The sequence below is a fragment of the Lathyrus oleraceus genome, chromosome 4 (assembly GCF_024323335.1).
Source record: "Lathyrus oleraceus cultivar Zhongwan6 chromosome 4, CAAS_Psat_ZW6_1.0, whole genome shotgun sequence".
Classification (NCBI taxonomy): Eukaryota; Viridiplantae; Streptophyta; class Magnoliopsida; order Fabales; family Fabaceae; genus Lathyrus; species Lathyrus oleraceus.
In genome coordinates, this window is record NC_066582.1 from 370,311,424 (window position 1) to 370,323,716 (window position 12,293).

The 12,293-nt window shown below is 35.5% G+C and overlaps 1 protein-coding gene across 1 annotated transcript; it reads right to left on the reverse strand.

Moving 5' to 3' along the window:
• Window positions 1–3,109: 3,109 nt before the first annotated feature.
• On the reverse strand, window positions 3,110–3,943 carry LOC127137489 (U11/U12 small nuclear ribonucleoprotein 31 kDa protein). Its single transcript, XM_051063947.1, has 2 exons — window positions 3,420–3,943; window positions 3,110–3,332 (listed from the first exon to the last, which is right to left on the reverse strand). The coding sequence occupies exons 1-2, from the start codon at window positions 3,941–3,943 to the stop codon at window positions 3,110–3,112; spliced, it is 747 nt and encodes a 248-aa protein (XP_050919904.1).
• Between the last annotated feature and the right edge of the window lie 8,350 nt (window positions 3,944–12,293).

A 12,293-nucleotide genomic window follows, 5' to 3' on the forward strand; every position in this document is an offset into this window, starting at 1 on the left:
CTCAAAACAGCGGGAATTAATCCCTATTACATCATGTGCCAACATAGGCCAACTCTCAATTATGTACACAACATTAAAATATCCATTTTTCCACTCTGCAACAGCGTTAACCGGTTAACGCCCTGGGTTAACCGGTTAACGCAGGCAAAACACATTTTCTGGCAAAACGCAACAGTGTTAACCGGTTAACGCAGGCAAAACAGTACATTTTCATAATTCAAAACAGTGTTAACCGGTTAACGCCCTGGGTTAACCGGTTAACGCAGACCAAACAGCAGTTCCTGCGCTAACACAAGACAGAATGCAGAATTCTCCGCATTTTCCGCCGTTGGAGGACTTCCGGACCTCCGATTCCAATTCCGTAAAAAGCTATACGTTCGGGAATTTACAACACACTCAATTACAGGTTCAATTTCAGTTTTTACACAACTTATTCATCACAATATTTCAGCGTTCCAATTCCCAATTAGGGTCGAATCAACGGTTTATCACTACCCATCACATGCAATCCCATAATACCCATTAGCGACGATAAACCCCCCTTACCTGATTAATCCGGCAAATCTTTGAGCTCCAAGCTTTTCTCTTCTCCAACCTTCTTCCTCTTGCTCTGCCTCTGCCCTTTTCCTCTTCTCTGCAGCTTCTCTGTTTTCACGTGAAAACACTTTCTTTACCAAATGGGATTCTTTTTCCTTATTTCCAACTTATATATTTTCCAAATTATAATATTATTCCAATAATAAAAATAATAATAATCCAATAATAAAATAACCCAATTAATTAATTAAATTAATAAATATTATATTAATTTAAATTAAATAATTAGCCTTATTTCATCGGGGTGTTACATAGTTCATGCCGTCAACTAGGTCACAATCGTAATAACTGTCCTAGTGTTAGAATGAGCACAACCAGATAAGTTTACATGTACCTCTATTGCAATATATGAAAAATTAAATTTATTTCATATTAGACGTCTGTCACGAAAGTACCATTGCATAAACAGTAACACATATAATTATAACAAATACAAGAACTATGCAATTACAACCTACGAGCGTCTTGGTCTGTCTTAATATCCACCAATTCGCGTAATTCTCCGTGTTGGTTGAACGTGGACACAAGCCATTGTATTCTTCTAATCTGTTCACCCTCTCCAATTTCTCCCTCTAACCAACTGTACAACGTCCGATTAAGACGTTCAAACATATTTGTGTTCCAAAGTCGAATCTGTACCGGAGCCGCAACGACAGAAAATATTACATCAGCACTTTGTTTTTGAATGTATGCAGACATTGTTGAAACAGGGAAAATTGAAATTGATGGTGGTTGAATTGTATTAGGAGATGAATTTGAGTGAAAAATATTGCATCCAATGCGTGGTATTTATAGAGACGGACAAAACATGTGGGCGCTTGAGGGATTGACGCCCACATGACCATCACATGCAGCCAGATGAATTAGCGCCCACACAACCAAATGCACCTAGGCGCCACTAGCATTGACGCCTCCTCATGAGGCCCAATGCAGGCGCCACTAGTATTGGCGCCTCCTCATGAGGAGCGCAATGCATGCGCCAATGCTAGTGGCGCCTCCTCGTGAGGAGCGCAATGCATGCGCCAATGCTATTGACGCCTCCTCTTTATGCATTGGGGGTGCCCCAGTTCATCTGACGCATCCTCTACCAAACCTGGTTATTTTGATAAGTTTTTTTAAATAATTAGTTATTTTGAAATAAAAATAAAAATAATTATTATTTTGAAAAAAAATTCCAAACTTTTACCTACTTCCTCTTCAAGAACACCCATATTAATCCTATTTGAATCTGCTCAAACTTCAACAAAATTCAAGAAACCGATATCCTGAATTTCACAAAACTCCCAATATCTTTATATTTGAGTACAATTATCGTACTATGTAATCAAGCTTCATGTTAATCCTATTCATAAAGGATATGAACTCTACTATTTTCATTAACTTGTGCCATAAGACAATGATTCAATTAGTAAAAAATATGAGCATACAAAAGTATATAGACAATCATGAATATGGTATCTATCAGTTATATATAACTGTCAACTGAATATGGTTTCAGAGTTATAGATATATCCAAAACCAACAATGCTTAAAACCAACAGTACAACAGTAACAATTGACCCCAAACTCCATATAATATAACTATACTTAATCTGATTCAAAGCCATAATTCAGAAAGAAAGGAAATAGCATAACAATAACCAATTTCTTTTTCTACATATCATTACAATGATATTCAAGATTAGCCCATGGTTCAAAAAGTTACAGAATAATTAAACCTATAATTTAAAGCCTAGTGTCGAGGGTGAGGCACAAATTGGTATTATTCTCCAGCTCAGCCAAGTGATTATGCATGAAAAGGATACCACATTTTCTCTGGGAGAAGCAATTTAAGCATTCTAAGAGAAACTTGAGAAATACTCATCAATCTGCATAAAAATGCTCAGTAGACATCAAAGAGTAAAGGTAATCAGAAGAACTGTTACCCATGGTTTTAAACTGCTTTCCACAAGAACAGCGACAGTAATTGTGACTACAAGTCTACAACCTATGCTTTTCAAGATCTCAACAACCACATCAAATCCAGCTATATCTGACTACAATATTCTACATCTCAAATATCATAACATAACCAGGGTGTTACAATTTGATTACATTACATGTTTTAACTGTACCAAAATAAAAAACTTAACGAACAGGCTTTTCCTTTCTGTTTTACAGGTAAACCGAATGCTAAATTAACCCGATAAATAAGAGACTCGTTTGTCATCATTCATTAACTATGAAAATATGGAATACACAAAAATGCTCATCACCAATTCACCACCACTATCACTAATTACTTCCACAATAACTAATAACTAACATGTGCTTGTGATCCAACCAAGCCAACAACATATAAACAATTTCATCAATTACACCATATCTTGATAAAAACAAAAAATTGCCATTTAGATCTATGAAACACTGGCACATATATAGACACGACACACAGGACTAGTTGAATAATGCGGTAATGCGGAATACCAAACACACACCTTCAATCTGAAGTGTCAATGCTACATAGTCATGATCAATCATCATCATCATGATCACTCTCATCACTGAAATACCCAGCTTTCTTCCCTTTCTTCTTCGTCTTGTTGTTGTCCAAACCCTCATCATCATTTCTGTTTCTCCCCAACAACCTTTCACCCGCTTCATCATCCACAATAGAAGCCCAATTATCGTCAAACTGCTCCGCAGCAATCTGACCACCCTCCTCCTCCTCCTCATCGCCTTCCTCCTCCCCATCCCTATCCCTCAGCCCACTAAATCCCCGTCGCGGCTTCTTAGGCTAAGGCCGCGGCCTCGGCCCCAACTGATTCTTAGGACACTCATACGACAAATAACCATGCCCCCCACACTCATAACACAAAGCAGTCTCAGTATTATACATGCGCTTCCGAATAAACTCCGGAGCACATCCATTATCAGCAGCAATAGAAGCAGTTAGAGTCCTTCCATTGAGAATCTTCTTATTCATCTCCGCCACGGCGCGTTGGGCGTCATTACGAGAAACGAATTGGACAAACGCGACACCGCGGCTTAGGCGCGTGTGACGGTCTTTGAGAACGGTTACACGCGCGATGCGGCCGAAAGTAGAGAAGAGCGTATGGAGATCGGAGTTTGTTAGGGAGTAATCTAGATTAGAAACGTATAGCGTCGATTTTGATGGTGCTAAGGGTTCACCTGTTCCTCCTATTGATGATCCTTTGTTGTTCGGTTTTGATTGGGGTTGATTACTGGATGTGGTGCCGGTGGTGGTGTTGGGGGTTGAGGACGAAGCGCAGTAGCGGTAGTAGAAAACGTCGTCGTCTTCATCGTTGTCGCTGTGTTTTCGTTTGTGTTTCTTCTTACTTGACATTTTTTTCGGTTCAGGTTTTTTGTTTCCGGCAACGGTGTTCGGTTTCCGGCGACGGAATTAGTTCTCCGATGCTTCTTTAATCTATAGAGGAAATCTGAGAGTGGATAGATTCTATAATGCGTTTGAGAAACCCTAGAGAAGTGAAGCGAAACTCCAAGCGGATCTGGACATGGATCCGGATATTTTGGATTGGTTTTATATATGGTTTTATCCATTCTTATTTTTTTATAAGCAGTACTATCCATATGTAAATGGACAACTTGCTCACCGCCAGAGTGCTTGTAACGATAGCATAAAATTAAAAATTATTATGTTTTAATATTTTTTTATTTAATTGGTCAGCCACCCATCTGCATATATAAATTTTAATAATTTTTTGTTAGTATGATGCTAGATTTTTTAAGACAAAAATTTCTAGTTCGTTAGATATACAATTTTATTATATTATTTTAGATTATATTTTAATATCTTAAGATAAATAGAGTTATTGAAATTTAGCAAAAATAGAATAGAGTGAAATAGAAATTTTATTACTTTATTATTTGAATAATTAGCGATAAAAACAAAGTAAGTTTTTGATTCTGCTCATATAAAAGAGAAACAATACTGATGGAAAGTGATGCAAATTTTCATTCTGCTCATATTAAAGGGAACAATACTCGTAGAAAGTGATCAATACTAGTAGAAAGTGATGTAATTTTTTATTCCTCATATCTAAGGGAAACAATGCTAATGAAAAGTGATGAAATGAAATAAAGTAGAATAATAAAATTTTATTATACTGGATCTGATTTTAATTAACTCAAACAATGTAATCTTATTCTATTTCATCTCATATCACTTCATATCATCTCATTGCATCAATTTAAGCAAAACCTTAGTCTAATAACTTCAGTTTCACAACATTTGAAAACTCTTATGTAGAATTTGTCCAGAATTGAAGAGGACTCATCTCTTACTAGAAACTCAACATTTAATTTGTTTTCAAAAGTAATGCTTTATTTATACGCTTAGATTATGTTTGGACATCTTAAAATGAAGATATAAGAATAAAAATGAACATAGTGAATCAACAAAATTAGAAGTACATACGATTAAAATGCATCAAAATCGATGACATCTTTTTAAATTTATTGAACTTTTCGCATTAGACTTTTTTCTATTGTATTATTTTTCAACATCATTTAATTTCTAGAACTCATGCATCCTATCCAAAAAAGAAAAGTTCTCACTCAGATGTTTCTTCCTTAAGACGTTCTCTCCATTTTACGAATGTTGGTGGTAGAGGACACCCTCGTTTCAAATAAGCTTGTATAAAATGCATCTTAGTAGGAATCTGTCTAATCAAGACAACCCGGCCGTTTAAATTATTTGGAGGGCAACTTAGCAGAGGGAAAACGATTTACGAAAAACTATGTCTTGTAAACTAAACTAAAACTCAGTCATATACATTTGATATAAGATGACTCATTTCAGAAAAATTCATCCACTTTATTGTCGTTGTGGGGACACCAATTTTACTAAGAATCAAAGGATTTTGAATAGCTTATATTTGTGCATAAATCATATAGAGTCGCATGTAATTGTCGCACCTCAAAAAATAATGTTAATGCGATCCCTCGCGATAGGACGCGGAAAAAAAATGTTGTTCGAAACAGAGTCGCCACCGAACTTTATTTATTCCAATGAAGGAATAGGAAAATATCGAGAAAACCTTTAGAAATAAGAATAATGGTCGTCGCAACCATATTCGGGTTCGGGAGTCGATTACGCAAGGGGAAGGTATTAGCACCCCTCACGTCCGTTGTACTCAACGAGAACCTTTTAGTCTGATTTTGCTATTTGACTGTTAATTGACTGTTTATCTGCTTGCTTCGAGTAATTAGAATTGATGATAGATGTGGATGAAGACCTCAGGATGGGGGAAATGGGAGGTTTTTTATTAGTGTGCTCGCGAAGATACAGCAATCTCCTGCCTACGTATCCTTATGGTGCAATAAGGAAATCAGAGCATTCGTAGTTCGGGCTACTACGTATATTGGTTGTGTTTTGTTTTGATGAACGACTGTGTAGGTCGGCGTTCTAACGGCTAAACACTGGCTTGTCTACTCTCGGTGGAGGCTCTAGCACTGGTTTGTTGTGCGCATTAGAAAGGCTTGACAGTGTTCTTTTTGAAAGGGTTTTGGTCACGCGGGGGTGACGAGTTGAATTGACGTGTTTGGATTTGATTGGTTTCGATCGCTCGAGGGCGAGAAGTTAGGTTTGATTTGTTGATGATTTGAGGAACGACGAAAGATTGAGCAATATGGTGTACACCAATCGTTCAATTCTTTCGAGGAATAATAAGGCGTGCGCCTTCTATTCCCTTTTCGTTCGAATTGTTTTGAAAGTTTGTTTGTGGATTTTGAATACGCACGGTAGTGAGGCGTACACCTCCTACTTGCTTACTCAAAGAATAACGAGGCGTACGCCACCTATTCCCTTATCCAAGTTTATTTAACGTGTTTTAGTCGGAAGTCGATAATTTGTGCAATATGGCGTACGCCAATGATCCAAATAATCGAGAGACGGTGAGGCGTACGCCTCCCATCTTTTATCACCCGAGGTTTAAATTGTAAAAAGATATGTTTAGATATTGTATTCGATTTATGAAGATAGCTTGAATTTTGGGTTGGTAGGTTTGGATTTGTCGATGATTTGAGCAAGGTGGCGTACGCCAATTATTCAAATAATCAAGGAGTGGTGAGGCGTACGCCTCCCATTCTCTATTGAAGTTGTATAGTTTATTTTGTAAAATTGGGTTTGATATAAGAGGTGATTTGAGTTTATTCGATTGTGTTTTAAGTTTGATGACAAAAACTCGAGCAATGTGGCGTACGCCAATTATTCGAATAATCGAAAGATAGTGAGGCGTACGCCTCCTATCCTCTTTATTATCATAAATTTAGAATTAAATGTTTTAGAATTTGTAGTTGATTTGGAAAATGATTTGAATATGATGGTTGAAGTTTAGAAATAATTTGAATTTAGAACCAATGTTTGATTTGAAAAATTGATTTGAAATTGTATGATTATTAGGGTTTTAATTTAATGACGAAAATTCGAGCAATATGGCGTACCACAGTTATTCGAATAATCGAGAGATAATGAAGCGGATGCTCACTATTCTCCTTTTCATTCAAAGATTAATTATTAAAAATAAAACTTTTAGAATTTATAATTAATTGGTGGAGTGATTTTAATTTTATGGAGTTTTAGGGTTTTAAATGAATGACGAAAATCCGAGCAATATGGCGTACGCCAATTGTTCGAATAGTCGAGAGATAGTGAAGCGGAGGCTTACTATTCTCCTTTTCATTCAAAATTAAATTAAATAATTTTTAAGAGAATACTATTTAAATACGGTGAATTTGAATTTATTTAGAATTAATATACTTTTGGGAAAAACTATTTGGTATTGGACCAACGTCAAACTTATTTATTAGAAAATAAAGTAAATTATTTCTTGACGTTAACCATTAATCCACCATTTCACTAATTATAATATTATAACAAGATAAAAAGAAGAGTTGAAAATAGTAATTGAAACCGAACTAATAAATATTTCTAATATTAGTGTTATCTTAATTTTAATTAAAACAATCAAGAATAGCTCATAAACCAAGTAGACCAAATTGGAATGTTTGGGAAATAAATAAAAAGTTAGGCCCTAAACATTGGATCAAAGAAGGCCCAAGGGACTTAAAGTAGTGTTATTTTCGGGATGGGCCACAAGGCCCAAAATCCTCTCCTACTCAGCAATGTGGTACCGCCGAGAAGAGAAAAGGATGGCCTCGGTTTACCTACCGCCACGCGCATCATTGTTCATTGATAACATCATAAAGATTTTGGGAACATAATCTGACAGCACCCAAGTATCTATCATCAATAACATTAGTTTACTCTTAATAATATTTTAAAAGAAGAAACAATCACCCCTTAAAGCAAAGAAATAAATCAAAATAATTTTGTCTCTCTCTCTTAAAACGACTCTTCATTCTTTCTGGAAAATATCCTCTCCCTATTAAATCGTGTGCATGTTCCCAATCCAAAACTGTAGAGAGAGAAAATTTTTTTGAAAGGAAACCGATGAACACCCTTCGGTGTTCATCCTCAAACAAACCAGGACTCGAACATGAAGTTTAAAACTTCCAACGTGACCAACGACCACAATCCCCTCAAACCTCCAAATCCTCGACGGGATCTAGAAAACAGTAGCGAATCGGAACCTCAAAGGAAAACCTAATCTTAGCTTCTAACCCGTTTTCTATATCACAATCAACAGTAGAAATTAACGAGTCAAAATACAAGGTTAAAGCACTTTAAAGCAAAATAAAAGGGAAAGATTCCGCCGGAGCATCGTAGCCCCGACGAAGACCTGACGGCCATGTTACCTTCGGTGAGTATGTATGACGTTGTCCCTCTTCTTTTGCTTGTTGTTTCAAGTTTCTTCCTTTTCTTTCTATCCTTCTGTATCCACTCCTTGTTTTCTGTCTGATTCTGACTTTCTCCTCTAATTGATTGTCATTTCCTTTTGCACGCGATTGAAGGGGTCAAGCTCTTCAAACCCTGATTTTCAGTGTGAAAATCAGAGTTGAAATACAGAGTTTTAGCGGAGCTTTTCGGTGTAAGGTTCGTTTGGGATTTCAGCAGAGTGACGGTATTTTTTTTCTCTCTTTTTTCAATCGATTAGCTTTCCTTTTTATAGAGTGAAATGAGCTCCCCAAAATCGTGTCTGGATCCTTGGCAGATGGTGGAAAAAGGAATCATTCCGTTAGCATCAAATCTTTCTTTAGATTTTGGTGGGGACCAATGTAAATGTGGTAGGAAACGGATTTGATTGTGGTCCCAAAAAATCTCCAAATGCGTGGCCGTCTTCACTGAATCTCCCATCTAGTTTTTACTGCGGTGAAACCTTCAACAATTGAGGTAAGGAAATTGGTATTTACTGGCATATATTTTAACCTTAATTGATGACTTCTCAACTTCGATTCACAACACTTCTTCCGTTTTTGCTGATGTGAGGACTTAATACATTTAGGTATGAATTGCTGCTCAAGTATTTTCGAATCCTGTGAATCTTTGCCTTTGGTTTATCATAACAATTGTGTGCTTACAAGTCTTATGACCATTAAATTGATGCCATGTTTGATACTTGGTTTGGTATTTGGTAGGTGATCTGAATGATATTCAGGATGCTTGATGATACTTGTATGGATGTTAACCTTGTTGATGGTTGAGCTTGGATTGCTAGTCTACTGTGTTTTACATGGTGGTAGTCATGATTGCTCCTGTGATTCTATTACCATGAGGTTAGTCATATGCTGAAAACCTGTTAACTTGGAATGTGATGTTGTTAGCTATTGTGTTAGAAGTTTGAATGAAATTTTGCTATGGTAATGATTATTTTTGTTTTGGATAATTTGCTTGTGCGTGAGCTGATTTGTGGGTTGCTATGCTTGGTGATGCAGTAGTGGTTTGTGCAGTTTTTAGATCGTATATTTGATCAAGGTTAGATGGTTTGGTAACAGGTTTCTTCTTGTCATGGTTCAGCATCTGTCATGGTTCTCTGATAATAGGTTCTATTGTAACAGTTTTTTTTTTGAAGCATACCCTGGCACTGTTTTGGTTTGGAGCATTATGGCGTTTAAACCAATCCCGTCTTTAATTGATGATTCATAATGCAATGGTCCTGCCGCTATAGCTAAACCTTATGTCCCAAAAAGGTGAATCTTTAAATGTATCCTCATTTCCAAGTGTAGGCTAAGAGATACTCTCAACTGTGTTTAGCATGTTAGTTTTCTCGATTGTTTAACATCTCTGCTACCGACCAAATCCCTATCCAGTTATTAACATCAACATTCTGGAACTGAATCATCTATCTCTGAGTTGTTAACCATCCTGTCATTGAAGGACAATCATGTTGCCAAGGTCTGCAACATGGCCTGCTGTGGGAGGAATACTCTGAACTTGCGTCTGTAGCCGTTTTTTGTTTTTTGGGTGTGACGGCTTGTTTTTGCTGTTTTTCCGTTCGGCAGCTTGTGACAGTTTTTCTTCTTTTGATCATAATCTCTTTGGGAAAATCCTTACTCATTGTTTCTTTGAATCCTGCAGGTTTCACTCATGATACCAAGTTTACTGCTTTTGGAAGTGTTTTGGTGAAGAGAGTGCATGGAGTTGTCGTGGTCAACTGTCATGATGTTTTAAGCTTATATACTTTTTTATTGTAATGTCCTCAAGTCTTTAGATCATAGGCCATGGCTGTGTGTAAATCATGAGGTCTACCAATATAACTGTAAACTATGCCCCTTACAAAATTTATTCTCAGAAGGATCGTGCCCATGTGGAAAAAGAATGGTTTTGTACATCTAAATTTGTATTTTTTGATCAAAAGTAACATTATTATGAAGTCCATAGAAAACTGTTTCATTTTCTTTCTTATAGGAATTAAAAGACATTGAATCTAAATCCTTAGGAAATTTTCTCAAGTCAGGACCAGGAAATACAAATCCTAGGCCATCCGTTAAATAGCTCTTTAGACGTGGCCCGAGATGAGTAGAAAAAAATGCTCATTTAATAAGAATGCTCGCCATGAGACGTGATGGACCATAATAATGCACCAATCTTGTAGGTCGGCCAAAAGGACTTGTTGATATGAATCAATTTGTACTTATGAACCAAATGATGCTTTTTATAATCTTGAATTAATGAGACGTGAGCCTTCGAGACAACCTATGCATGGAGTAGATGATGTCATTGACTACAATGACATGTACCATGCTCAATGAATGAATAACAATAATATGCATCTTAATCCAGTGATCCACTTAATAAACAAAAGCTTCTTTGTGATTATTCTAATCAGTTGATTATAGTGGATTAAATCTGTGTGTATAAGGTGAAATTACTTTGGAGGGTGGACTATAGTAGCTTTGAGTTTCAAGCGAACGATAATAAAATACTTGTGTTTTTATCTCTTTGTTATTAACTTTTAAGTGGTGTTCTTGAGTTGGGAAAAAACTTTTGTTTTATAAAACTCAATTCAAACCCCCTTTCTTATGTTTTTCACACCTTCGGGGTTTGTTTTAATTCTGACGGGGCTACCACTAGCAGATTGCTTACTAAGTGTGGGGGTGTTTTTCGTGACAGTCAAGAAAGATAACTTTGTGGCTTTCATAAGACTATTGGTGATTGCAATAGTCTTGCTACAGAATTCTGGGGTGTCCTTATGGGTTTGGAGCTTGCTTGGAAGAGAGATTTCAAGAACCTTATTGTTCAAGATGGCAAAAAGACAGTAGCAGACGCTCTCCAAGGGTCACCTTTGAAGTCTAAACAAGGTTCGACTTTGGCTAGGCATATTCTTCTTCTCCTTCAGCATTTTAAAGAAGTGCATTCATTCACATTTTTAGAAAAACTATTAAGTGTGCTGATTTTTTAACCAAACTAGATTTGTCCAGTTTTGATGGTTGTATCTGATTCGATGATAATTTTTTTAGTAACGGTTCAAATGTCTATGAGACATGCTGCCTAATGTCTCCTCATTTTAGACCTTTGATCCTCCCATTTTACTAATAAATAAATATATATTTGATTAAACAAACTTAAAAAAATATTATTTTTATTATATGAGTTAAATAGTTTAAGTTTCAAATTCTGAAACGTCCCCAAAAAAAACTATTTACTTACATTCTGAATTTAAAAGAATATACATTTCAAATTCTGAGTTGTCACCAAAAAAAATTCTATCAATGAAAGCCCTAATCGTCACCAAAAATATATATTATATTTTATATTTCAAAGAATTTAAATTTCAAATTCTGAATTTATTACCATCAATTACATCTAAAATTATTAGATTACTTTTCACAATATAAATTCATAATTTAAAAAACAAATACTTTTAAAATTCCTGACTTAAATTTATTTATTTATCTTCTATTTTGCTAAAATTATATTTTTTTACTCTCCAATTTTTAAAACTAATATTTTGGTTCGCTATTGAACAACGCTGCATTATTTTTAGTTTTCAAAACTTTACTTTCATTAGAGAGGTACTTCATTTCAAAATTATTTTACCAAACAAAATTTATCTCAAAATAAACATCATTTTACTTTTTCAATATCAATTTCTTTCAGAATGCCATAAATAATTAGAACTTCTTTCAAGTCATTATTCTCTTATACATTTATGACAATTTATAAAAACCTTAAACTATTCTTATTTTAGGATGAAATGAGTAAGCAATCAATAGACATTTATGAACTAATAAAATATATCATTGTTTTTATAATTAATTTTATTTTTTATTTT